The sequence below is a fragment of the Globicephala melas genome, chromosome 8 (genome assembly GCF_963455315.2).
Source record: "Globicephala melas chromosome 8, mGloMel1.2, whole genome shotgun sequence".
Classification (NCBI taxonomy): domain Eukaryota; kingdom Metazoa; phylum Chordata; class Mammalia; order Artiodactyla; family Delphinidae; genus Globicephala; species Globicephala melas.
In genome coordinates this window covers 1,759,758-1,786,411 of record NC_083321.1, presented here as the reverse complement: position 1 = coordinate 1,786,411, position 26,654 = coordinate 1,759,758, and the positions used below count along the sequence as shown (strand labels likewise).

General features: G+C 61.7%; 1 protein-coding gene across 1 annotated transcript in view; it reads right to left on the bottom strand.

The window, feature by feature from the left end:
• KCNQ1 (potassium voltage-gated channel subfamily Q member 1) overlaps positions 1-26,654 on the bottom strand; it is a 348,262-nt gene extending 321,608 nt beyond the window's left edge. Inside the window, exon 1 of the mRNA XM_030833148.3 lies at positions 26,275-26,654. Coding sequence (XP_030689008.1) covers positions 26,275-26,654 — 380 coding nt within the window. The remainder of the gene's footprint in view (positions 1-26,274) is intronic.

The following is a 26,654-nucleotide window of genomic DNA, read 5'->3' as shown; positions in this document are numbered from 1 at the left end:
GTTTGTTCACTCTCAAATGTAATCTCCTAGAGGACGGAGCTCCCATCCCTTTAATTTATGGTCTCCCAGGAACCCAGAAGACAACCTCCCGCATCCCAGGTGCACAGCGGGCAGCTGAGCGAGCGTATGGCTGAAATACAAAGAGGCCGACGCACATGAAAGCATCCCCCTCACTACAAACGAGATGCTATTTTTGCCTCATCAAAATGGCAAAGTGTTTTTATGATTATACCCAGCTTTGGAGAGGGTGTAACATAACAAGTCATGTCCAGCATTTCAGTGGGAGGTTAAATGAGGAAAACCTTCCTGGAAGGCAGTCTGGCTGAAGGTGTCAGAGACATAAAAATGTGGGAACCCTCTGATCCTATCGGTCTCCTCCTGCACATGGTGACCCAAGGAAATAATCTGGGATCTGGGAAAAAATGAATGTACAAGGATTTGCATCACAACATTTATAAATAAGAAGCAAATAGGAAATGAGACAGATGTCAGCAGCAGAGAGACAGTTAAACGCATGGTGTTCAGTAACGCAGTGGAAACACCAGGCTGACGTGACAGACCCTGGTGTGGGAGAAGAACGAACACGCATCACACGTCAAATGAGAAAAAGGTACGAATTAACGCTTTAGCATCATCTCAATTTTGCCGCATATTAACACGAACATACACTTGCAAACACACGTGGAGTAGCGGGCGCTCCCACCGAGCTGCGCTGACCGAGGTGTGCTCTGCCGGGCTCGCTCAATCCTCCAAAGCCATACAAGGCAGGGACTCTGGTCATCCGCACTTCTCAGGTGAAGGAACTGAGGTACAAACAGGTGAAGCTAACAGCCACAGTGCCCACGGGCTGCCGTCCAGCCGTGCACCCAGGGCTCGCCACAGAGTGTGTTCACACACACACACACACACACACACACACACACACACACACCCCTGACAAAAGGCTAGAAAGGAATCAGCAGTGGCACGTCTGGGTTGTGGTGCATTGAGTAATTTTAACTTGCTGCTTTAAAAATTTCCAAATGGTCTACGCTCCACATTTCGGAGTTTTATAATCAGAAAAACTAATCTTGTAAAAACATGTTCTGATGTTTGGCGAGGAGATAATCAGAAGCCTTTCCAGCCGCGAGTGAAGCGATCATGTGCTTCTGATTAGGATCCATGATGCAATACTGACTATCGGTACATTTCAGAAGAGCCAGCCGCCCACTCGCGCGGTCGGGACAGAAACCCAGCGTGGCTGTGGTCATCGTGGGGTACATTCCTCTTTATCTTCTTTCATCTCCAACTCAGGAACCGTTGCAAGAGTAGCACAAGGTCCTCCCGGGCACCCTTGGTTCCGAGCCCCCAGCCAGTCAGTCGGCCGCTTCCTGTGTTGCTGTCCTTACTCCCCGGCCGTCTCCCCTGCCCCCTAGGGTTTCCCGGGCCATCTGAGAGTAGGTTGGAGACATCGTGCCTGTTTTCCACTAAATACTTCCGTGTGCATTTCTCGGGAGCGAGGACTTTCTCCTCCACAACCACAGCACGGTTGTCAAACCCGGGAAACGTGACACCGTCACCTAATCCGGGGCTGTCCCAACTCCCACTTGCCCACCCCGTCCCCGCGGGATTCCCTCCTGAATCACAGATGCCAATGAGAGACCACATTTCTTTGTGCTCCTTTCGTCAGAACAGTTCTTTAGTCTTTCTTTGCATTTTTTTAACCTTGACATTTTTGAAGAGTACGGGCCAACTGCTTCGGAGCGTGTCCTTCAACTTGGGTTTATCTGGTGTTCCTTCATGATTAGATTCAGGTTGTGTCTTTGGCGAGGATACAGCTAACGGAGGACATCCGTTGCGGGCGTCTCGTGTGGGTCTGTCCCCTTCCTGGGGATGTTAGGTTTGCCCACTGGGGAAGATGGGGACCATAGGCTCTGTCCCTGGGAAGTTACATCTTCCCCAGTAACGAATCAGCACCGCAGAGGGTGCTGAGAGACGCTGTCACTCGCCTGCACCTGCGGTGACCACGCCTCACGCCACTCTCCCACCTGCCTGGCCAGCGTCCACCCTCGGGACACCTTCCCGTCCCGCCTTATTTACTCACATCCACACACAGGTGGGTCAGAATGGACGCTCTTACTTCACGAGTCAGATCCATTTTCCCCATTTTGTATGTGTGGTCATCTTTCTAACGTGCTCTTGGCTTTAGCTCGATGTTGTGCTGTTTCTGGCTTCCTACCGCCACTGGCGCACAGGGCTGGCCCGCACTTGCACGACGGCACTGCGCTTACAGGCGGAAGCGGGCAGCTGCCCCATCGAGCAGCTCACGAGGGTGGGCGCTCTCTGCGGCCACGCACAGGCTCCCTTGACGGACCTGTGGGGGCGGGGGCCATCTGGCCAGAGGCCCTCCAGGAGGAAACTCATTGAAAAGTCACTTTTCAAAAAGCATTTTCTCTCTCATTATTCCTGATCCCACATCTGGAGAACTTCAAACATACAGAATGGAAACACTGTGCAGTGAACACCCCCCGAGGCGGCACCTAGACACCCCGGTGTCCTGATCACACACTTTCCCTCCATTCACCTCAACCTTCTGATGCGTTCAGAGCGAGCGGAACCCGCTTCCATGAATTTTCAAACTTACCCCATACTTACTGAGATGTTCTACTTCTCACGAGCACAACTTTAATATCTTTTCCCAAACAGGCAACCATATCACAAAGTTTTTCAAATTTGTTAGAATTTTACAAGTCACTGTCAAATTTAAAACGTTTTCTAAATAGGTTACCAAAGAGCCTTCTCGTGTCTCACTTAAAATTATATACTTGCTGTTCTTCCTTGACTGGAATTATGAAAGGCGTGCCGCTTTTTATTCTTCAGGAACCAAGAATCAGTTCCTGAACAGGACAGTCAATCCAATTTGTTTGCTTCTTACTATGTTGTTTTCTCTTCTTATTTCCTCATTTCTTCTTTCCTTACTGGGAACTTCTTCACTTATACGCTTAGTTTACTTATTTATTCTTTTTCTAGAATGAAAGTACCTGTAGCTATGAATTTACCTCACAGTACAGACACGTACACACTGCTTTAATTTTAATATCTCAGGTAGTGATAGTGTTGCTGTTTTCATTTCTAAGGAGATTTTTTTTAAACCTGTTATTAATTAAACTTGTAGTTAGCCTTAAATTTATGTTGAAATCAAGGGAACCCAGTATAGTTTGTTGATTTTAGATTGTACCGAGACTTTTCAGTCTAGCGTAAAATTACCTGTTGTGACTGTTCAGGAATGTTGTAAAAGATGTATCTTTCGCTTATAGGGTGCAAAGTTTAGTATATCTATCAATTTAACTGTATTAACAATTCAAATGATTTTTCATTTGACAGATCGGATGATTTTCTCCAGTCTGTCAAAGACTGGATGAACTGATTCAAGTTTCTGGTTATTTCTCTTTGCATCGTAAACAGCTTTTATTTTATTGCCCTTCATGAACGTTACTGATTCAGCGCTGACTGTATCTTTAGCAATTTAAAATTACCCTCTTTGGGGAATTCCCTGGCGGTCCAGTGGTTAGGACTCCACGCTTTCACTGCTGAGGGCGTGGGTTTAGTCCCTGATCGGGGAACTAAGATTCCAAAAGCAGTGTGGTGCAGCCAAAACATAAAACAAATTAAATTAGAAAAATAAAATGACCCTCTCTGCCCTAATTCTTCACCTGAGATTAAGGATGCAACCTCTGCTCTCTCTAGGTGTGCGTGCTGGAAAATGTTCAGCCATTCTTTTATTTTGATGGTGCTATATCTGATTTCATGATTTTTATAGGCAACATATATTTGAGTTTTTTTGTTTGTTAATCAGTTCTAAGGCAGAGGCTCTTAGTAAGGGCTCTCACCACTGTTTACATGCATGGAAAAGTCTGGCCTTCCGGGATGAGAGGGAGAAGCCAGCCTAAGGTAGGGCGGGGTACAGAATTGAGGGGTGGACTGGTTTCAGGGTTGTTGACTGGAAGGCAATGGGAAGCATGTGCGATGATGCTGAGAAGGAGCTGAAGAAGGAGCTGAGAAGAAGCTGCTTTCTAGCAGGGGCTGAGCCAGGAAGGAGCCCCAAGGAGCCCTGCTGGGTGGAGAGGGAAGGAAGGATGCAGCACTGTGGGTGAGGGATTTCTGAAGTTTGGTGGCAAGAAAGAGAAGGGACACGGAAGGCAGGGCAATCGCAGTGAGAGGGGGAGGCCAGCAGGCTGGGGCTCAGCAGCGGGATGGCTGCTGCCCCATCTCAATGTGGGTCCCACCCCTTTCCCAGGCTCTTGGGGAGAAGGGGGAGGGGGAGGGGAGGAGGGAAATGGGAAGGAGGAAGGAGGGAGGGGAGGCAGAGAGGGAGGGGAAGAGGAGGAGGGGGGAGAGGAGGGAAGGGGAGGGGAGGGGGAGGAGAGAGAGGGAGGGGGAGGAGAGAGAGGGAGGGGGAGGAGAGAGAGGGAGGGGGAGGAGAGAGGGAGGGGGAGGAGAGAGAGGGAGGGGGAGGAGAGAGGGAGGGGAGGAGAGAGAGGGAGGGGAGAGGAGGGAAGGGGGAGGGGAGGGAAGGGGGAGGGGAGAGGAGGGAAGGGGAGGGGAGGGGGAGGGGAGAGAGGGATGGCGAGAGGAGGGAAGGGAAGGGGAGGCGGAGGGGAGAGAGGAGGGGGAGAGGAGGGAAGGGGAGGGGAGGGGGAGGGGAGAGGGGGGGAGAGGAGGAAAGGGGGAGGGGAGATGGAGGAGGGCCTCCCACCACCCTTCAGGAGAACAGCTCCTCCCGAGGGTCCAGCTGCGGAGCACATCCTGTCCCTGACACTGCCCTGGGGGCTCCCATCAGTGTGGCTCTTTCTCATCACAGGTAGAAACTGGGGGCTGAGACTCCACTGCCATTTCAAACTGGGGCACAGGGGGAGGGTTTCACCTGACAGAAGCGGGGAGCACTCCAGGTGGAGGGAGGAACTCGGCCCCAGGAGGGCCTGGGCACCCAGTGTGATGGGGCTGAAGTGGGTGAGGAGCGGGGAACAGAAGGGACTTCATCCAGGGCCAGAGTGTGGAGGGTCGGGGGGACAGGCAGGATGGAGAGCTGGCGAGACCAGAAACCACGATCCGCTGCGGACGGCCCCCAGGTGAAGGCAGCGTTCCGAGGCCCCCGCCAGGGCACTGCTGCAGGCAAGGGGCCCGCGGGCAGCGCCAACAAGTGGTCACGTGACCCGGCCATCCCGCTCCTGGGTGTAGACTCCAAAGAATCAAAAACAGGTGTTCAAACAAACACTTGTCCACACACATTCACTGCAGCGCTACTCACGAGAGCCCAAAGGTGGAAGCGACCCAAGTACCCACTGAAGGATGAACGGATAAACACAGTGTGGCCCGTCCACACGACGCAGCGTTATTCAGCTGAAAAGCAATGACGTCCTGTCCTCCAGAGTGAAATAAGTCAGAAAGGGGAAAACAAACATCGTACGCTAAGGCACGTATGTGGAATCTAGAGGAACGGTACGGAGGAACCTATCGGCCGGGCAGGAATAGAGACGCAGACGTAGGAAACACACGTGTGGATGCAGAGGGGGAAGGGGGATGGGATGAACTGGGAGATTGGGATTGACATACATACACTGCCGTGTATAAAATAGACAGCTAGTGGGAACCTGCGATACAGCACAGGGAGCTCCGCTGTGTGCTCTGTGATGACCTAGATGGGCGGGATGGGGGGTGTGGTGGGAGGGAGGCCCAAGAGGGAGGGGATCTAGGTATACATATAGATGATTCAGTTTGTTGTACAGCAGAAGCTAACACAACGCTGTAAAGCCATTATACCTCAATATAAATTAAAAAAAAAAGCAATGACCTTCTAACACAGGGCACAACATGGAGGAAGCCTGAAACATTACAGTAAAAGTCGGCCATTGAGGGCCACACATTATAGGATTCCATTTATATCAAACACCCAGAGCAGGCAACTCCACAGAGACAGAGAGCAGAGCGTGACTGCCCGAGGCTGGGCGAGGGGTGGGAGGCCCTGGCCGTGGGTAAGGGGTTTCCTATCCGGATGATAAAAGCATTCAGGAATCGGGAAGAGGCAATGGCTGTACAACACTGTGAATGGACCAGATATCAGAGAGCTGGTCCCCTTCGAAACGGTTAAAATGATCAATTTCAGTTACGCGCGTTTTACCTCAAAACAAAGGGCATATTCAGATGCAGACACACACACAGAGGGCTTCCTGAAGTCGAGCCCCTGGGCTCCATCTGGCTCTGCCCCGCACCTGCAGGGAATCCCGTGCCTCAGTTTCCCCATCTGTAAACAAGGCAAACGCCGGGCTGTGGAGAGGTTCCAACAGGAGAGGCCACATCAAGTGCCCAGATGCACGGCCGGCACGTGTCCATCTTGCCCTAGAACAGTCCATCCCAGCCCCGAACGCCCCCCACCTCGCACTTAACCCGAACCCCACGCGCTGCACGAGGCGCCCGCGAAGGCCCGAAAAGCAGCAGGCGTGGCCCGCACCGAGTCTCTCTGTCCCGGGAGCTCCAGCTCACGTGGAATGTTCTGACACCGGGTCTTGGGTCAGGGCGGCAAAAGGGCCACAGCCGATGTGCAGAATCATCAACGTTTCCGACGGCAGGACGGCTGCCCGCCCGTCCCTGCAGGCACAACACACACGACCACTGGGCGGACAGGGGGCCTCAGGCGGCCCTGAGCACCTGCTGGCCGCTTTCTGTCCCCTGCCCGCTGGAGCCCAGCTCGCCCAGTGTAGAGGAGCGGGCTTCCTCTGCCCGCCCCTCCCCGCTCAGAGAGGCAGCGCCAGGCTCTGGACCATGGTGGGGAAAAGCCCTCGGCCAGCACAGCAACACCAGGTCACTCACACATGCTCATTCTGACCACAAGTCACCACCGACCGTCCATCCCACCCCACGCACTGTGCCACGGCTGGGGACACAATGACAGACCCGGACAGACGCCGGCCCCGCCCTCCCGGCACAGACCCCTTCCCCGACCCGGGTCCCCAGGGAAGGGCCTGCACCCTCTCACCCCCGACCCGGCATCTCCAAGACCAGCTTTCCCAGCCGGGCAGGGACCACAGCACACCGGCTGCCACCCCGGCCCCGGCCCCCGCTAATGCAGCCCCAGAGTGGGAACCCTCTCTGAGTCCCTGATGCCCGCCCCGGGCTCTCAAGCCAGCCAAAGCCCCTGGCCACTCTTATCCTCCAAGTCTGGGGGTTTATTGTTGGACAGATACGGGAGCAGCAAACAAAGGGCATAAAGGATAACAGATCCCGGCCAGGCCCCAGCGCGTCCCCTGCTCTCCCGTCCTAGGCCAGCCACTCCTCAGCCGCCAGCAGAACCTTCTGTGGAGGTCTGACCTCACAGTGAGTCAATCCTGTGGCTAGGAGCCTCCTGGGGGGACAAAGTGGGAGGCGGGGGCCTGGGGTGGGAGGGACCCTGTGCCCCACTCTGCCTGGAAGGTGCTCGCCACCCAGGGGCCAAGGCTGGAGGGGGGCACAGCACACCCCTCCCCCAAATGACACGGATGCCTTCGGTGTCAGCCCCTCCGCAGCCCACCCCTCACCGAGAGCCCCTCTCTTCATACCCATCCGGGACCCGTGGTATAAGGGGCCCTGAGGTCCAGTCTTGGGCCAGAGCTGTGAGCCCCCCGACCACCACCAGGAAAGCCAGGGTGCCCTCCCAACGCCCCTGCGGACGGCACGGAACCCAGCCACGCTCACAGTGCTACCGCGTCCACTCCTCAAACTAGGGGGCAGGGACAGCCCCCTGCACCCCGGGCAGGAAGGGGCAAGTTCGCCTGGCAGGCAGGCGCCCGAGTCGGCAACCAGTGCCCCTCACGCTGGTCCCACCCCCCGCCCTCATGCTCGCGTCGCGGGGGCCCCAGAAGCTCTCAGCTCGACTCCCTCCCCCAGCTGCTCTATCCCAGGCCCCAGGCCCTAGCCCTCACCTTCCCTCTGTGTGCAGGCCCCTCACCCCAAGATGCACAGGCTGGCCTCAGGGGCGCTCCCGTCTCTTCCCGCTCTCCCATGCCAGCAAAGGACGCACCGCCCCTGCCTACGCTCCCACACTGTACGCACGCCCACACACATGCACACACGTGTCTACGTATCCACGCACGTATACACACACCCACGCACGTGCCCACACACACACGAGGCTGAGATGCGCTGCCGTGCTCAGAACCCGGGTCCGGGACCATCAGGGCCACCGGGCCCTCCAGGTCCCAGAACTCACGAGTGTGGAGTGAGATGGGGGTTGCGGCACCTGCCTTTGGGCCCTGGCAGGTGGACAGGTACAAGCCAAGCTTCCTGAATATTAGAGTCTCCAGCGTCAGGGACCAGTGCCGAGGACGCCCGGGGGTGAGCATGGCGGGGAGCAGAGGGAGGGCCCTTCACACGGCGCCCGGACGGCTGGGAGCCCACGTGCGGAAGGAAGCCTCCGTCACAGCTGAGGCCTGACGCAGAAATGAACTCAACACGGACACAGGCCTCAACGTAAAACCGACAACCACACAACTTCTAGAAGAAAACACAGAAGATCTCTGGGCCTCGGGTTAGGCAGAGATTTCTTAGACAAAGCACCGAAACAACAGTCCACAGAAGGACAAACGGGTGATCATATACTTCACCGTAATTAAAAGCTCTTCCTCTCTGAAAGACACCAAGCCAGGGAGAATCTTTGCAGAGCTCGCAGGTGATGAAGGACTGTGTCCAGAATATCACAAAGGACTCCCGAAATTCACCAGAAAACAGACAACCCAACCTTTCGCATCTCTCAAAAAGCAGCTTCTGAAGACGCAACGCAGCCAAAAATAAATTAAAAATAAACAAGTAAAAAGAAAAGTATGGGGGTGGGGAGTGGTAAAGAGTGAATCACGTAAGAGCTTGAAAGTAGGAGAATTTATAATTATACAGTGGAGAAACTGACCAGTAGAAAAAGGGGCCACAGAGAGTTTCAAAGTAAAGTAAAAGGTAAATAAATAAGAAAAAAAAAGCAGCTTCATTTGTCACAGCCCAAATCTGGAAACAACCCAAATGTCCACCACCAGGCAGGTGGGTGAACAAATGGGCCCGGCCGTCGGGTGGGATGCTCCCCCGCCGTTAAGGGGTGAGACGCTGACATGCGACAGTCGGGATGGAGCTCAGAGGATGGGGAGTGAAGCAGCCGGGCGGAGCGCTGGCGGCTGGACCCCACTGTCAGCAAATCCCACCGACCGCAAACCCACCTGCCGAGACGGGAGGCAGATGGGGGGGTGGGGGGGGCAGGAAGGAGGGCTCACAAAGGGACACGAGGGCATTCTGGGCGGTGATGGATGTGCCCACACTGCTGACAGCGGTTTCACGGGCACCTGCACACGTCGAGGTTGCTCCAGCTGTGCACTTCAGAGCAGCTGATCGATGTCGATTACATCTCAATAAAGCTGCTCTGGAAGGAGCGGCTCTGAGGCGGGGCCCGCGGCGCGCAACCCAGTAGGAGACCGGCCTCCCACCCCCCGCCGCACCCTGATGTCATCTCAACGGCCTCTGCGAGGCCGCTTCCTGACGTGGTGTCTGCCCTCCTCCGGGGCACCTTGGCTGACCCCATGGCCACACCACCTCCCCTGCGGGAGCCGGGCCAGGCCAGGGGACTGTGTCCCGCCCGCACCCATCCAGGGACGAGGGGACGGGGCAGACGCAGTCAGCACCCGCCTCCCACCAGACCCGAGGGCATCCACGGCTCAGCCTCACCCCAGGAGCCGCGGCGGGGGGCAAACTCACTGCCCACGACCCCGGGCCAGCGGAGCAGCCCTGCCCGGCTCTCCGGCCACAGCTTGGACCCTCTCGCCTCCTGCCGCCTCTGAGAGCCCCTCCCTCAGGCTCCAGCCCCACCCGGCCCCCTGCAGTGTGCACAGGGTCCCGCAGCGGCCCGGGAAGACCCCTGGCTACACCGGGCCCTGCTCAGTACCGGCCCTGGGAGGGTGTGGGGTGGGCCCTCGGGGTGCACAAGCAGTGCAGGGACCGGGTGGGGGCAGCAGAGGCCTGGCACTATCACCCCGACCTGCCCAGAGCGACCAGCAGGGACCCTCAGCCCCTCTGGGAGCCTGCGAGGCTGGCTGCAGAGGGCACAGGTGGGCCACGGCGTCTGGGCTGGTCAAGTGCAAAGGGTACGGCCGGGGCAGGAGGGACAGGGTGGCAGGGTGGGTCCACCGGGCCTCACTTGCCCACTGGGCACTCCCGGGGCACAGGCCAGTCCCCCAGGGGAGCGCCTGTGGGGCGAGGCCTCAGCTGAGTTGGGACCCAAATCACACAGCACTGCAGACCCAGAACACCAAAGCGGGAGGGGGCTGGGGGCTGCAGGGAGGCCCGGGCTCAGGCCCAGGCCCAAGGCACACGCGGGGCACCTAGAGGGCGGGCAGGGGCTGAAGACCGAGTCCTTTCCAGGGCCGGGGCGGCTCGTGGGCCTCAGCGTGGATGCCGACCCCACCCCAACCGGCCGAGGACCGTAGTGTCATCTCAGGATGTCCCGGGGTCTGGCTTGGATGTATGTCCCTAGATCCCGAGTGGGACACCACGCTGAGAGCGCGCAGCCCGTGGCCAGCTGTCCCCGTGGGGCTGAGAGCCCCGGGGCGGCCCCGTCCCCTCCCAGCTCTGCTCTTCATCAGCACCGAGGGCCTCTCCCGGGTCTGCTCCCCGCACCAGAAGGCAAGGACCCCGTGGGACCAGGGGAACGGGCCCGCTGGCTCAGCTGACTGTGGACTGGGCCCACCCTTCAAGCAGACCACCACCCTCCCGCCACGATGGCACCGTGCACACGGCAGGGCTGCACGCGGCGTCCACCTGCCCGGTGTCTCCAGGCCTGCCGTGCGCTGACCTTTCCGATCCTCCCGACACTTTCTCTGCAAGCAGGGGTTCTGAACCCGGCACTCTGTCCCCCCAGGGACACGGGGCAATGTTTGGAGATGCTTTAATTGTCACAGCTCGGGACGGACGCTACTGGCATCCAGTGGGTGCCGAGGTCAGGGATGCTGCTGACCCCCTGCAGAGCACAGGCTGCCCCTCCCCCCAGGGAATGATCCAGATAAAAATGTCAGGAGCGCTGGCGGGGGCGGGGGCGGGGGCGGAGGAACCTGCTCTATAAACCGAAAGCTATCACAATCGCAGATCCAGATAAGACAGCTGAGGCCTTGCGAGTTAAGCCACCAGCACGCCAACCCCTCCCCGCCGGCTGCCCTAGAGGCAGGAACGCTTCCCCACCACCCCCAACCCCGCCCCACCCTCCCCCTCCAGGCAGCACCCGGCCACAGGCAGGGCCTGCCAGCAGCGAGCTCCCAAAGGGCTTTCCAGCCTCCTGGTCTGGATCGTGTTCCCTGGGGCGAGACTGACACCAGAGACCAAGCCCCGAGGCCAGGCAGACATCCACAGTGCCACCCTGACCAACACTCCAGGACAAGCCCAGGGGACGGCAACACTGCCAGCCCCTCACCCCTCTGAGGACAGAGGCCCCAGGACCGGAGAGGAGCCTGGTGCCCGCTTTCCTCCAGGACTCGCGCGCTGCAAGCCCCCACGGAGCTCCTGCAAAGTGGAAGGTGTGCCAGGGACAGGCCTGGGAGGGGGCCTCCTCACCGACACGCGGCCATCCAGGCCAGAGCTCGGCCAAGGCGTCCCCTGGCCTTCGGAGGCCCCTTCTCCCACCGGGGCCTGGTGCCCCCCAGGGCCACAGTGTGTCTGCACCTCCTCCACAAGGAAGGTCACCGTCCGGCCTCACTGGCAACACGTCCCGAGCAGAGGCCTCACCAACTAGTTCCTGAGTCCCCTGGGGCAACCCGCGGTCTCAGCCTCAACCCAGGACTGGAGGGAGCGGTGCCCACACGTCCAGTCCCCACCCCGGGGAGGCAACGCTGGTGTGGTCACCCAGCTCCCTAGGAAGGACGGGGTCGTGTTACCAGCCAGGCAGGTGCTGCCAGGAACCGCCCAAATCCAGAACCAGCCGGGGAGGCTCAGCTCCCGCCAAGGCCCGTCAAGCCCAGGACGACCTTCCCGCTCCGGAAGAGCTGCTGGTGGGCAGACGGGCTGGCCCGTCCCGCGGGGGCTGCCCAGGCTCGGGGCCCGACGGCACACGCCCTGTCCCACAAAGCAAGCGTCGGGCTGCAGGGCCACCGGAAGCCACCCCTTCAAGCCCCCCACCCCAGAAGCTCCTGGCCGGGAGTGCCCCAGGAGCAGCGCAATGTGGGAGGCAGAGCACCAAGGCCAGCCGGCCCTGTCAGGCTGGGCCACACTGCGCACAGCGCCAGGCCCAGACACCCTGGGGACATCCAGGAAGGAGGACGCCCGCTCCGGCCACCAGCAGGCAAAGCGGCCCTAGCAGCCACGCGAACACCCAGCAGGCCCCCCTCCCCTCAGGGCAGGATCCCTGGGGTGGGCAGGACCAGGGTGAGCGGCCAGCACAGGCTGGGGGGTGCACAGAGCAACTCAGGAAGCAAGGGACAGTCCTGGGAAGGGGTCCGACACCAGCCCTGCCCCCCACCAGTGATGTGACCCTGTGTCTGTCCCCTTTGGGCCTCCACCCACTTTGACAAGCTGCGGGGCCATCAGGTGCCCCCGCCACGGTGGGTGTGACTCCCTCCTGCTCAGACCCCACGACTGGCCTGGCCATGGCGGAACCAGCGGTCTCAGGCCACGTGGCTGGGCAGAGGGCAGCCGGCCACCGTCACAGGGAACCGCCCCAAGGGCTGTGGCTGCAGCGAGGGCCTCCCTCCTGGATGGGCAGCCAGGTTCCCGGGCTGGGCACGTGGGTCAGGCCACAGCGGTGCTGTGAGCCTGCTGTCCAGGCCCCAGGGATGCCCTTCCTTCCGCAGGCCCGAGGCCTCTGAAGGGACTTCCGCCCCGACGGCTGGTTCCTTTTGTCTCTGCGCAGGACCCCCCCGAGGTCTGCCCTCCACGTCACCCCAGACCTGGGCCGAGTGGGACCCCGACATGGGCCGTGCAATCATGATCCCGTGAGAGAAGCTGGGGTCCCCTACACGGCAGCCCTGCCCACCCTGGCAACTCCCACCCCGCTGTCTCCCCAAGGGCAGGACCTGGGAGCCAGGCCTGCCCCGGTCCGATGTGGAGGCAGTGCCAGACCCCGCCGGGCACGCGCCCCCGTGACTCCCTCCTGGTGCCACACGGAGCTCAAGCCACTGAGGATTCTCAGCCGCAAGAAGGACCAGGGGCCCCGGGACCCTCCTGGGGCGTGCCTGCTGCTCATCTTAATAAAAACGACGCTTTATTATTTTCTTAAACGACCAGTATTTTCAAAGTAGAAAATTCACGGAAGCAAAAGTTTAAAAATTGCAACCCAGAACCCACACCCGGCGCTGACCACCAGGAACCCCTCAGCGTTCACTTTCGACCGTCCCCCATCTGCACGGCCTTGCGTTTGGGCCCCGGTGAGCGCGCGGCCTGCCGCCTGCTGCCAGGGGGCACTGCCTTCCTGTCACACCCCGTCCAGGCTGTACTTGTCCCAAAGTGTCCCCCAGCGTCCTGACCCCGCTCTGCCTCGTGCCGTCCTTTCAACAGCGCTGCCTGCTGGAAAGACAGGGCCCTTTGTCCTGGGCCCCCTTTTGTTAAACCAAACCCCATGCCCAACGGGCAGCGCCCAGGGGGCTGGCTCCCACCTTCCCTGTGGTGAGTTTGCCGAGCAATTCCTGGGGAGGTGGTCCCGTGGGGATGGACCCCGGAGCGACTGGGCGCAACCAGGGGCCCGGCCAGCTGCCGCGGGGCTGACGCCCTCCCGGGCAACCTCCTGGGGTCTCGGGAAGTGGGAGGCTGCTGCCCGGAGCCTCGAGTCTTCCCAACGTGCTCAGACCTCAGCCCCACGGTCTCCACCGTCCCTGAGCGAGCGAGTGAGTCACCCCATCACAGGGCACGGAGAGCCCGCCCCAGAGGCCCGCCTGCCCGAAGAGGCTGGAAAGGCCCACGGACACCCCGGGGCGGCGTGACTCGGAGGTGGCGGGCCGTCCGCCAGAGACCTTGATAAGAGCACGGAGGTGGGGCCTGTCCTGGGGACGAGGCCAGCCAGGCCCACAGAGCCCCCAGCCTCGCCCCTCCCCCTCGTGCCAAGGGCAGCCAGAACGTTCCAGCGCTGCCCGGGAGGCGCCCACACCCCCGCCAAGCTGCACGCGGGACCTTGGGCCCCGATCCAGGGGGCCAGCTGGGGAAGGACAGAAAGCGGCCTCCACCTCTGGGGGCTTCTCGCCCGCCCCATCTCCTGTTTTATCCTCAGCCCGGTGGGGTAGGGACGGGCCTCTCCAGGGACACAGGGGGTCACACGGTCACCCCAGGGCACACGGCAGGTCAGGGACAGGCCAGGAGTACAGCCATGTGTCGGGACTCCCCACTCTGATCACACGCAAACTGGGGCCTCCTGGAATCTGCCCTGATCCCCTCCCTCCCCACCCTCCCCCTCCCCCTCCCTCCTCCCCTCCCCCTCCCTCCTCCCCTCCCCCTCCCTCCTCCCCCTCTCCCCCTCCCCCTCTCCTCTCCCCCCCACTCAGCAGCTCGAGGGTCTCAAACCAGGCTGGGACCCTCGCCCCTAGGACCCCACACAGCTGCTGGCCGCGCTCAGCAGAAACCAGGACTCCCGGCCTCCTGCCCGCCCCACCAGGTCCCTCACCACCGTCCGGCCTCCCCGAGTTGTCTGATTCTCATTGGTGTCACCCTTACCCCTGGGGCACATGGGAGGCGAGCAGGAAGCACCCACAGGATGGCCACGTGCAGTGACGGCGGGGTCTCCAGGGGATGTGGTGGGGCGGGCCATGAGGGCTGCCACCCCAACCGGAGCCAACACTGCACACGGCTCCGTGTGCACAGCCTAGAAACTGAGGCCCTCCCTGGGAGCCCACGGGGCCGGCGCAAGGTCCACGATGAGACTAGACAGAGGGAGGAGGGGAACTGAGACTCAGCCCCAGAGAGCGCAGCCCGGGCACTGGCCCCGCCGGCCAGCCATGCTCACGTCCACTTCACACACGGCAGCCGGGCAGCCCCAGGGACAGCATGGCGACCCACCCACACCCCCATTTACCCAGAATCCAGGCCACAGACGGCTCCCATGGCTTCCCAAACCAATGCCCACAGAGACGGCCTTTGGGTCTGGGAACCCCGGAAAGACGGCAGGGCTAGGTCTCCCCGCCGAGGACACTCTGTCACTTTCCAGGTCTTGGGCTTTGGCTAGGTTGACCCGACAGCCGGTCTACCCAACCACACTGGGGACAATTGTGGCCAAAGCCACACCGCCTATAGACCATGTCCAGAACGCCCCTCTCAGGACAGCAGACGGCTGACCGGTACACCTGGTGAGTGCTGGGACCAGCGTGGAGCCAGCCAGCCACCTGTCCCCCTGTCCATCCACCCACACAGCCATCCATCCATCATTCCCCCTGTCCATCCACCCCCCCCCCCGGGGGTACCTACTCCACACGGTGCCCTGCGCTGGCCCAGGGGTCCCAGACCCTCCCCTTATTCCACAGCAACCACAGGCCTCAAATTCCTGAGACTTGGGAAGCTTGGAATCAGGGGCTGGGAAGCAGCATGGAGGAACGGGGCCTCCCTCCGGCAGCAGGGCTCCCGTCCACAGGAAGGGGCTCAGGACCTCAGCCCAGCCAGTGGACAGGATGCCAAGGCCCCCAAACAAGAAACCAGAACGCCCCATGCCTGGGAGAGAGATGGCCCTCCCCCCAGCTGCAGAGGCAGGACCTCCTATCTCCTCCATCCCCCATCTTACGGCCGAGGGGCCTCAGGGAGTCGGGGAGCTGGGTCTAACCAGGCTGCTCCACGGCCCCTGGGACCCCTGAAGTCCCTGTCCCTGCCTGGAAAGGGAAGGAACCACTCAGACCCTGTGGATGAAACACCAGGACGGCACAGCCACAGGCCAGCGACACTCGTGGCAAAAAGGCAGTGTCCCTGAACTAGGTGACTGGGAACAAGGCTTTTTCGATGTGTTTAATCACGACCTAAGGTCATGTCACAACCGATCCCTAAATGCTTCTTATGGACTCTTTCAATCTGTATGTTCCCACACCCTCTTTTTTTTTTATTTCTTGCTCATTTATTCATTGAAGAAATCAGGCCTCTTGTCCTGTAGGTCAGCGGTCCCCAAACTTTTTGCCACCAGGGACCGGTTTCATGGAAGACGATTTGTCCTCGGACCTGGGGGTGGCAGGGTGGAGGTGTTTTCGGGATGACTCAAGCATGTTACATTTATCGTGCACTTTATTTCTATTATTATTACATTGTCATATATAATGAAACCACTATACAACTCACCATCGTGCAGAGTCAGTGGGAGTCCTTTCACTGCCACTCACTGATAGGGTTTTGATATGAGTCTGCAAGTAACTGATTTATTATGGTCTCTGTGCAAAAAATTCCAGAGGCGCAGGGTGTCTGGCCGTCTCTGCTTTGGAGACCTCAGCAGCCGTGAGACTCAAAGCCGAACCCACGACCCCAGCAGGAGGCCACGGCGACGCTTCAGCCCCAGAGTCGCCTGGTCAGGCATCAGCCGGGATCCCAGAGGCAGGACCTCACCGGCTGTGTGGTTTCCCTGAGGTGCAGCTGCATGTGGGGAAGCAGGACCCGGGCTGTGTCTTCTCCCTTTACTTGCTGGGGTTCAAAATAAGCAGTGGCCTCCCTACTACCCTCCAAAGGCGGCCACTGGTTTGGCCCACATATGGATGCAGGGTCCAGCCTGGGATTTAAGCTCCTCGTGAGGCCATCAGTCCACTGAGGACGGCCTTACTCTCCACTTATCGTGATGCAGCCCGTGGGCACATCCTTCAGCTGACTCCAAGTCCTTGAGACGTGGCCCCAGGGGCCTTGATGCCGCTCCTGTTTTCCCATGCGGCGCGATGGTCCAGGCTCAGCTTGTATGTTTCCTGCCCCAGACCTGGATGCAGACGTTTCTCCGGGACCCCTGGTTTCCCTCCGGGGAAAGGGCACCTGGGGGCCACAACCTGGGGGCCAGGGATGCTCATAGCAACGAGCCAGCCCTTCTTTCTAGCCCTTTCATGTAAACAGAGAAGCGGGTTTTAAACAAAATCATCGTGAACACATGCTGACGCTTGCTCACCACATGCAGGCTGAAGGGTTTCGCTTAGCATCACCTAAGTTTCATCGGCTCCGTCTGTGCTCAACATTCCAGCTCTCAGCGACACCAACAGAATTCCTCAGTAGCCTCACCCCATGATTCCCACGCAAGGGCCTTAGAATAATAAAACAAATACCATCACAACCGTGACACCAGGACTAAAAACAGCGCACACGCACACACCTAGCTCTACTCGTTCTGAACCCACCGGCAACAGGTCCCCTGAGATAAGGTCTTTCTGGGGATTATTCCACCCCAGTGCAGACTTAGGGTCATCTGTTTCATTACGGTTTTGAAGGACTTTTTCTCGTTAAGATTTATTTAGGGATTTATGAGATCAGGAGTTGCTTTTATATTTAAAGTTACGGGAAGTATTTACAAAGTTCCAAAGTCAAATCTATAAAACTATCTCATCATCCTCAGAGACATTTGGGTTCTGTCATGTCCCCCTACCCAGAGGTAACTTTTTATAAGTTTCCGTTTATCCTTCTACTGCTTTTGTTTCTTAATATAAAGTAAGTGTATCTATATTAGTGTACCCTTTAATTAAAGAGGCAGCAGCTTGTTATACTTTTATCCACTGTGTGTGTGTGGTGGGGTTTTTTCCACGTAAAAATACTTCCTGGTAATCACTCCACAAAAGCACGTGAAGACTGCACGGTCCCTTTTCCACACCTGCACGATATTCTGCACGCAGCCGACCCAACCTGCTTCCTACAGGCTGGCATCTGAGTTCTCCATCTTGCGCTTTTCCAAAGAACGCCTTAACAATCAGCCTTGCGCAGGTGCACTCCCTTTTTTTTTTTTTTTTTTTTTTGCCAATCTCTTCAAGATAGGTCCCTGGAAGTGGGATTGCTGGGCCCGAGGGTACAGGCAGGCATAACCGTGCCAGGCGTCGCCTCATCCTCCTCCCCACGGATTCTACCATGTTGCAGACCCTCCAGCAACACGACCGCTGCTGCCCCAGAGCCTCGGCGGCCGCCAGCCACATGTGTCTATAAAGGCTTCTGGATTTCTGCCAGCCTGGTGGGACCCCAGCGAAGCCCGTGTCTGCGCGTCTCTGATGGCGAGTGGGTCGGCATCTTCTCACACGTTTAAGGGCTACCTCACCAGCCACTTTTCCTGTGAACAGTGCTCTGCTCACAGCTCTTGCTTGTCTTCTGTGGGGTCACTGGGTTTTTTCTTCTCTATTTTCGGAAACGCTTCCTATCTTAGCGCTATTAACCCGGCGCATGTGCCACAGTCTCTCCCCGGATTTCCACCGGTCTCTTTACTGCCCACCAGATGGTGGCATCACGCAAAAACCTCTTCTTTCTCAAACAGCCTCTTCCTAAACGCACTGGCTTTGGAGTCACAGAGAAGCCTCCCCACCCTCTCGCCCTCGCACTGCAGAGGGTCCCCCGTGCCTCCCTGCGGTGCTTGAGTGGTTTTCCGACCACTTGGGGTCCATCCATCCCAGCGTGTGGTGTGAGGAGCGGGTCCAGCCTCACCTGCTCTTCCTGAAGCGTCACCTATTAGAAACCCCCCAACTTCTCCCCATGGGGTGAAGATGCTGCCTATATGTTGGCTAAACGTTCATTCGCAATTGCGTCTGTACGTGGATCTTTTATTCTGTCCTGTTGCTTGTCCACATGTCAGTGTCACGATGCTTTTAGTAGCCAACATGCTGAGCCGTCCCGGCCAAGAGCGCAGATGCGACTTTTGCGAGACACCAGCTGCGGATGTCTTGGGACAGAAACCCAGACCACGTGACCCACCAAGCTGACACGTTCCGAGCACGTGGTTCCAGGGCTGCGCAGGCACCACCCGAAGCTCTTCTGGGTGCCCCGGGGACCCCCAGCTGCTCCCTCTGCCGGGTGGGGCCCTCTGGGAGGCAGGGGCCTGTCCCTCTGGGTCAGGGCTCCTTCTGCGGGCCCCTCCCAGATGGAAGGGTTACGATTGGCCTGGCAGTGAAGGAGGCTGCCCCTGGCCCAGACCGGGGTGGGGTGAAGTGGGGGTCCCCGCGTGGCCGGGCATCTATCTCCACACGGAGGAGCGTTCCAGGGCTGAACGGACTCGGGGGCAGGGTGGGGACTCTCCGCTTTTTCTGACTTTCTCTAGATCTCCGCACGGCACTCCGCAGCAAACTCGGCAGGACAATGTGGAGGAACCGCCCGAGGGCGTGGTTTTCAGAGGAAGCAGAGAAGGGAGCCCACCCTTGAGAGACCCTGGGGGACGCCCACAGCCCCTGCTCCCCAGTGAACTGGCACCCGGTGGGCAGGGGCAGCCGGGAGGGCGCCCGAGGTGAGCGGCAGGCATGAGGCCAGCGTTTCGGGAAGTCTGAAGCGGGTGGCCGTCGGGCGCCTCATGGATGCGGCGGAGGGAGCCTCTGCAGAGGGGGGGTAAGGGCCAGCGGGCACACACCAGGCACGACGCCGGGAACATCAGCGTCGTAAGACATCCAGGCAGAAGCCGAGCAGCTTTCCGGGGGTGGCACGAGCCCAGTGGGGCCTGCTTCCCCACCCACAAGTCACTGAGCAGAGAAGGGGAGCGGGGAGCAGGCCCAGAGCCCGAGAGTGGGCGGGGCGGGCCCTGGCGTCCGCTGTCCCAGCCCCTGCAAGGCAGAACGGCACCTGCAGATGGGGGGGGGGCGGTTCGGAAAGTCCTGCTCTGACAGGTGGAGCCAACACCCCCGTGGAGCGCCTGGGACCACGGCTCGGTCCGCCCGCGCTGAGCCCGCCACGGGCAACGGCAGTGCTGCCTCCTTGGGCCACGCGTCCATCCTTCAGTGGGGACCGCGCTCTGCACGGAGGTTCAGGCACCTCCTCAGGACACACTCCCTTTGCAGGTTCTTCACCCGGGCAGTGAGGATCTGCACCCCCACCCCGGCCAGGGCTACTGTGAAGATGGAGAAGTTCTGGGGGAAAGGGCTCCGAAAAGCCCCCGCCCTCAAACACACAGGGGCCTGCAGCACTCTCCCGTAGCCATGGGAGGGTCCCAGCGGCCTCTGCCCACCGCTTTCTGAGCTCACCCGCCGCCCAAGCTCAGGAATGTCACTGGATAAAAATACCCACAGACGATGTCATCAGGCCCAGCCTGCCTGTGGGGCTCGGAGCTGCCCGGCAGCAGGCTGACCGCCACGGCCCAGGCTCGGGGCGGGGGGTTGGGGGGGGCCCTGGGCTACCAAGGCCAGACACCAGGTGACCCTGTCCCGAGCGCCTATCCCTGCTAGGTACAGGCTGGCCCTGCCCACCCACTCGGACCCTCTAACGCCCAGGAGCGCTGAGACCAGCACACACTAATACCCCACACAGCACCAGGGTGACTGAGCCACCATGGGGGCTCCGAGCACCAGGTCAAGGGGACGGCAAAGAAAGAAGGCGTGGCTCTGCCTGGGGCAACATGGGAAGGCTTCCTGGAGGAGGAGGTCTCCGAGCTGAGCCTCAGCCTGCGGTTCTGGCAGCAGGGCTTTAGGGAAGAGGCCTAAAGCAGCCAGATCAAAGGCCTCCAAAGGCTAGTCACTCACCCACAGGGTAGCAGCCCCAGGAGCGGAGAGCCAGTGCCCCAGCCATGCTGGCACGTCCCGGGACGCCCTCTCTGGGCTCACGTACTGCCCTCAGGAGGCAGCTTCCTCCTCCCCTCCCCTCCCCCGACAAATGGTGGCATCCACTCCTCACGTGGCCAAGCCACCCCAGGGTCAGCATTACAACCCCTACCCAGGGTGGGAGGGAGTCACGTGGACAAGACGCCATCAGGCCTACCCGGATTCTGGCCCCACCATCGGAAGCAGCCTGGAGCATGCCCAGCTGTGCGGCCATGGGCACGTCACCTCCCCTCTCTGGGCCTAGGATTTGCACACAGCACCGGCCCGTCCCTCTCCGTCTTCCACCAGGGCCTGGGGGAGAGCCAGGCTGCCCCTCTGCCCCAGTACCCTCACCCCAGCTAGTGCCCACGTGGGCTCAGAGAAGGGACCTGGGGTCACCTGGCCATCGCAAGGCCAAGTCCCATCACAGAAGCCACGTGTAAAAATGGCACATGGCGTCACAGGCGGTCACCCTGCCCAACAGCAGAGCTGGGGCCCCGCCCCTTGCCAACCATCACCCCGCCTTCCGTGAGATGCGGGGCTGTCCCGGCACTCGGGGAACCTCTGGAGGGAAAGTCAGGGCCCTCTCTGCCCTCCAGGAGGGAGTGCAGACAGTCACCCAACCTGCCCCGGGGACCCCGGGCCGCCTCCAAGCTCTGCCCCTTGCTCCAAGGTGCCTCCCCAAGGAGAGTGAAGTCGGCCCGCTGGACCCTCCGTCCAGGCCTGGATCCACAGAGTCCGAGGTGAAGGGTCCAGGTGACAAAGGTCCTCTTCATTCTTCCCCCCGCAGCGGAGCCCAGGCACCAAGCAGCACCCGCGAGCGTCCATGGCGTTTCCCAGCAGCAAGTGAACCCCTCGTCTGGCCTCAGGTTCGCGGCCCCCGTTCCTCCAGGCCCAGCACCTTCTCCCCGCACACTGGCGTCCTTGGACACCGTCTCCACCTCACAGGAGCCACACGTGACACCGTCCCAGCCCGTCCATCTCACCCATGGGCAGGGCCTTGAGCCACGAGAAATGCCACGCGAGCTGAAAGCTGGTTTAGAACATCGGTCTGAGAAGGGCCTCAAAGTTTACCTGGGTCCATGGCCCAGACCAGGAGGCAGGGAGGGCTCAGCCCAGGGCCCCCCTCAGGAGCACCACCCCATTCCGCGCACGGCACCAGGCGCCGGTGAGAAACCAGGACGCGGGCTCCTAACCCGCCGACACACTTGCCTTTTGGCAGCACCCCCAGGACACACTGGCCTGCAAAGCCCCGTTCACACCAGAAGAGCCAACCTGGGAACCGGCTTTTGCGGGAGGAGCCCGAGCCCCTGACACCTTCAGAAGCCAGGGCATCGGAATCGGACACCCCGGGCGGAGCCGGGACCCCCCGGGGGGCGCGGTGCTCCAGGCCGGCCTCAGCTGCTCCCGTGTCTGCCTCCCCGGGACAAAGCCCCCGCCCCAGCCCCACGAGACCCTGCTGCGGGAAGGTCCCAGGGCGTGGGGGCTGTGAGTGCAAATGGGCCCCTCCCACCCCTGCAGCCCTGGGTACCCCCACGGGTGCAAGCGGAGGCCACGGGCACCAAACCCAAGGGGAGCCGGCGATTCAGAACCAGGCACGGGCGGGCATCCCCTCCCACCTGAGCAAGCCTGCCGGCAGGTGCCACACCCACCACGCCTGCCACAGAGGAGGGGATGCGGAGCCGGGAGGCGGCCCCGCCATGGGGCGACGCTGGGGCACGAAGCCTGGACGCTGCCCAGGGCCGAGCTCCCACACAGCCTGGCTCACTCTGCATCCCGCGCCAGGCAGCCTCCAGGCCCCAGACCTCGGCGCTCACTGGCCCTGCCCACCCAGCCACTCGCTGGCCCCGCTCCCAGCCCCTGGACCATCCCTCCCCTCCCACCACCTCCCTTGGAGCCTCAAGGTCTCCCGGGACCCCCCTCCCCAGCTGGTGGCCCTGGCATAAGGGACACCTGTGGTCCCCCAACTAGTGCCACACCACGATGAGGCGCTCAACACAGCGGGCTGGGTCTGGGGCGGTAGTGAGGGGTCTCTAGACAGCCGGGGAGACCAGAGGACCAGCCCCTGGAGAAGGTGACACAGCGAGAAGGTCCAGAAAGAATTCCCCCAGCTCCACTGGGAACTGGGGGCGTCTCAAAGGGGACAGTGGGGAGACCAGAGCCTGGCCCCCTCCGCCCTCCCTGACCAGCTCCCCTTCTGGGCGGGTCTGCCTGGGGTGGGACGGGCACCAGGGGCCAGGGTGGGGGGATGCGACCAGGGAACTGGCCTCCACTTTCAGAAAGGCGGGCTGGCTCGGCCCAGCAAACCGCCAGGGAACGCTGCCAGCGTCATCAATGATTAACACCTGCTTGAAGGTGCCGCCAGAGCCACCGCAAGGTCCTCGGGAGCCTGGGGAAGGCGGGGTGGCGGGAGGGCAGGGACAGGACGCACTCCGGGGCCCTCCCCCAAACCTCCCCACAGCCCCCCACAACCTCCAAGCCTCTCCCAACCAGCGGGGGTGCGCACAGAGGGGGCGAGGGGCACCTGTCCCCGCATGGGGAAACTGAGGCACGGGGGCTTCTGCCAGGCTGCATGGGTGGGAGCAGCTGGAAGAAGACAGGAGTCTGCATGTGTCACCCTGCAGCTCCCGAGAGGTCGGGGGGAAGAGGGAGAGAGAAGAGAGAGGGACAAGGAGGGAGGAGGGGGTTCCTCCGGGCTCCTGTGACTGGAAGCCCCCCACCTGGCAGGAGGGACGCGGAAGCTGGGGGCAGCCTCCACCATGGCCTCTACAGACGGAGGCTGTGGAGGCCCAGCCCAGTGGCCAGGGCGGGCTGCTACGGGGTCCCCGGGCCCCTCTCCAGTCCAGGCATCTCCCCAACCAGACAACCCCAGCCAAGGCCCATCAGCATGGAGGCCAGGCCTCCCTCGCCCTCAGCCAGAGTGGGGGCCACCGCACGGTGGGGATGTGAAGAACCTCAGCTGAGGGCTGGGGGCCAGGGGCAGTGCCGGGCGGGGGGGGGGGCAGCCTCCCGCCCCCTGACCCCGGCAGACGGGGCAGGCGGCCGCGCACAGGAAGGGCCGCTCTCCTCTTGGCCAGAGCAGGGGTTCCCCGACCAGGAGGGGGACAGGATATCCTGGCCTGCTTCCCCAGCTGCGCCTGGGACAGTGTGCCCAGCCCTGCAGGGCCCGCAGGACAGCGGCTCCCACACCCACCCAGGCCCCAGCCCTTCAAGGCCGGGCTCATCCTTCCCAGGCCGGAAACCGAGCTCAGCCTGGGTCGTAACAATCAGCCCGCACGTTTCACCATCTGCCTCACCAAGGACAGAGCTCTCTCTCTGCTACCATCTCGGACGCTTCTCAGAACGACACCGGGGCCAGGGTGGGCACCGTCCACCCCTTTTCTCAGCGCTGCGGCCAGGCTCTGGTCACTCAGTCCCAGGTTGCCCCTGCACTCCCAGCTTGAGCCCAGGTCCCCTGGAGACACTGGCCAATTCAGAGAGCGTCTGGGGCCCTGCCAACCTCCTGGAGGTGAGGGGGCACCTTCCCGGGCCCCAGGGAAGCCACGTCCCCCGCCTAGCCAGGGTCCACCTGCAGACCCACCCTGCACAGAGGACTGCGGCACACCTCTTACAGACGGGGACGAGAGCGGGAAAAGACTGACCCAAGGTCACCAAGCCACCCTTGGAGGGCCCCCATTCCCAGCTCCGGCCCCCGAGGGGAAGCCACTCAGCTACTGTCCCCAGAAGCCACCCCTGCCCTACAGCTCCTGGGGAGGCTGGGCAAGGCAGACTCTGCTGAGCAACTTCCGAGAGCTAAACAATCAGAATCAGGAAGAAAACACAAGTGTAAGCAGAGACTTCCTCCGGGGAGCAGCAAGCCTTCTTCCTCCACCAGGCACGGCAGCGCCCTCGGGCCCACCACCCGGGACGCGAACCAGTGGGGTGTCTGCAGGCCTCTCGCCTTGGCAGCCCTAGGGGTGCGGAGGCACTGCTGCACTGCCTGGTGATCCTCTGCCCACAGCTTGGCACATAGGGTTCCAGGGCAGAGAGGCGGCTGGGCAGGGTCTGCTCCAGGACCGGCTGTGGGGTCCGTCCCACCCCTGGCCACCTCCGGGAGCTTGGGGTCCAGCAGGTGAGGGCTGGGGGGCAGGCAGCCCACGTGCACAGCAGCACCCACGAGCCAGCTGTTGGCCGGGCGCTCGAACAGCCTGAGTCAGACCAGGTCAGGATCCCTCAGGGTCAGCGCACGCAAACATCCCCCCAAACCCCAACACAAGGGCAAGGCCGCCCTCTCCCGCAGACCAGCCATGGCCACATATAAGCTCCCTCTGACACCTCGGCAGGCGGGGACTGGGGGGGGGGCGGTGGGAAGAGGCTTGAGGACACTGTCCCCACCACTTGCCCTCCTGCTCTGGAAGGACTGCCCCTCCGCAGGGAGGGCAGCAACCCTAGTGCCACCTGCGCTCAGAGGAGCCGGGGTGAGGAACCGAGGCCATGCCGCCCCACCTTGCTGCACCTGCTGAGCCCGTGCTCCAAGCCAGCCCCTCTGCTCCCTGGGCTCCGGTGGTGGCTACCGGAGTGGGACCAAAGAGGGCCCTGGACACCCCCCAGCCAGGTCTCTCCCAGCCCCAGGCCCGCCAAGGGGGCAGGGACGAGCACCTGCCCCTACCAACGGGAAGCCAGAGGGAGGTCACCCGCGCAGCCCCAGAGCAGCCTCCGAGGTCAGCCCGGGGATGGCCAAGCCGAGGCTCCCGGGCCAGAGGCCGGCCCCACACCAAGAGCCCACTGGCCAGGCAGCAGGGAAGCAGGGCCGCGAGCGGTGGGGGAGGGCTCCACGTGGCCCCGTCCCAGCGCGCCCCGCCCTGCCCCACACAGGCACGCGCAACGGCGGCTGGCAGCAGAGCCACCTGGGAAGCAGCGGGGGCAGGTGCTGCCGATAGGGCGCTGCTTTCGTCTGGCGCACAGCTTCCTCTGATCGACCAGTGGAATCAGAGGCCCGACCTCTCTCCTCCCCACCACCCTGTGTGTCCCCTCCAGGCTCCTCTGCTTCAACCCAGGGTTTCCAGAGCCTGGTTGGGTTCTTGCGGCGCCGTGGGCACTCCCCGCGGCCATGCTGACACCTCAGCCTACACCACAAGGCCTGCCACCCTGTGGGGCAACCCTGCTCCGCTTGCCCTGGAGACGCCCCACAGGGCCCGCCTGGACCGGGGAGGGTCTGAGATGTTGCTGCACCAGCGGGGGCACCGGGCCCTGCCCTCTCTTGCCTCCCTGCCCCTCCCGGGGAACTCTCTCCCCTGCCCCCGTTCTCCCGCGGAAGGATTAACACCTGGACCGTCCCGCCAGGGAGGAGCGGGCCTGCTTGGGCAGCGCACTCCTCCCAGCTGGCTCCCCCCACTCATGCCTGGGCAGCGCCGGCGGGGAGCTTCCCACCCCCACGGGGTCAGAGCCACACGTCCCTGAACTTCAACAGACAAGCTCCCCGCTGCTTCTGTTTTTCCCATTAACCCTTTCCTTACCTCCCGGCTGATCTGAGTCGCAGCTCCGACCAGGTTCGGGCGGCAGCAGGTGGCACAGGGACAGCGCTCCCCCCACGCCCTCCCCGGCCCCGCGGAAAGCTCCCAGTCCCGCCGGCGGCGATACTCACACGGCAAAGTGGTAGACGAAGCACTTCCAGCCGGTGGGGCGCTCCAGGAAGTTGTAGACGCGGCCCTGGATGTGAGTGCGCGCGAGCAGCGGGCGGCGCGCGCTGTAGATGGAGACGCGCGGGTCGAGGCTCACCGGCGGCCGCGGGCCAAGGTCGGCGGCGGCGGGGGGCGCGGCGGGCGCGGTGGGGGACGCGGGCCCCGGGGCGCCTGGCGGAGCGATGGGCGCGTAGAGCGCGCCGCCCGCCGGGCCGCCCTCGGCCAGCTCCAGCGAGAAGGGGCACTTCTTGGCCAGGCCCGCGCTGCCCCGCCGGGCGCCCGGCAGGCGGCCCCCGCCCCAGCGCTTTCTCTCGGCCCTGGGAGGGGAGGTGGCCGCGGCCAT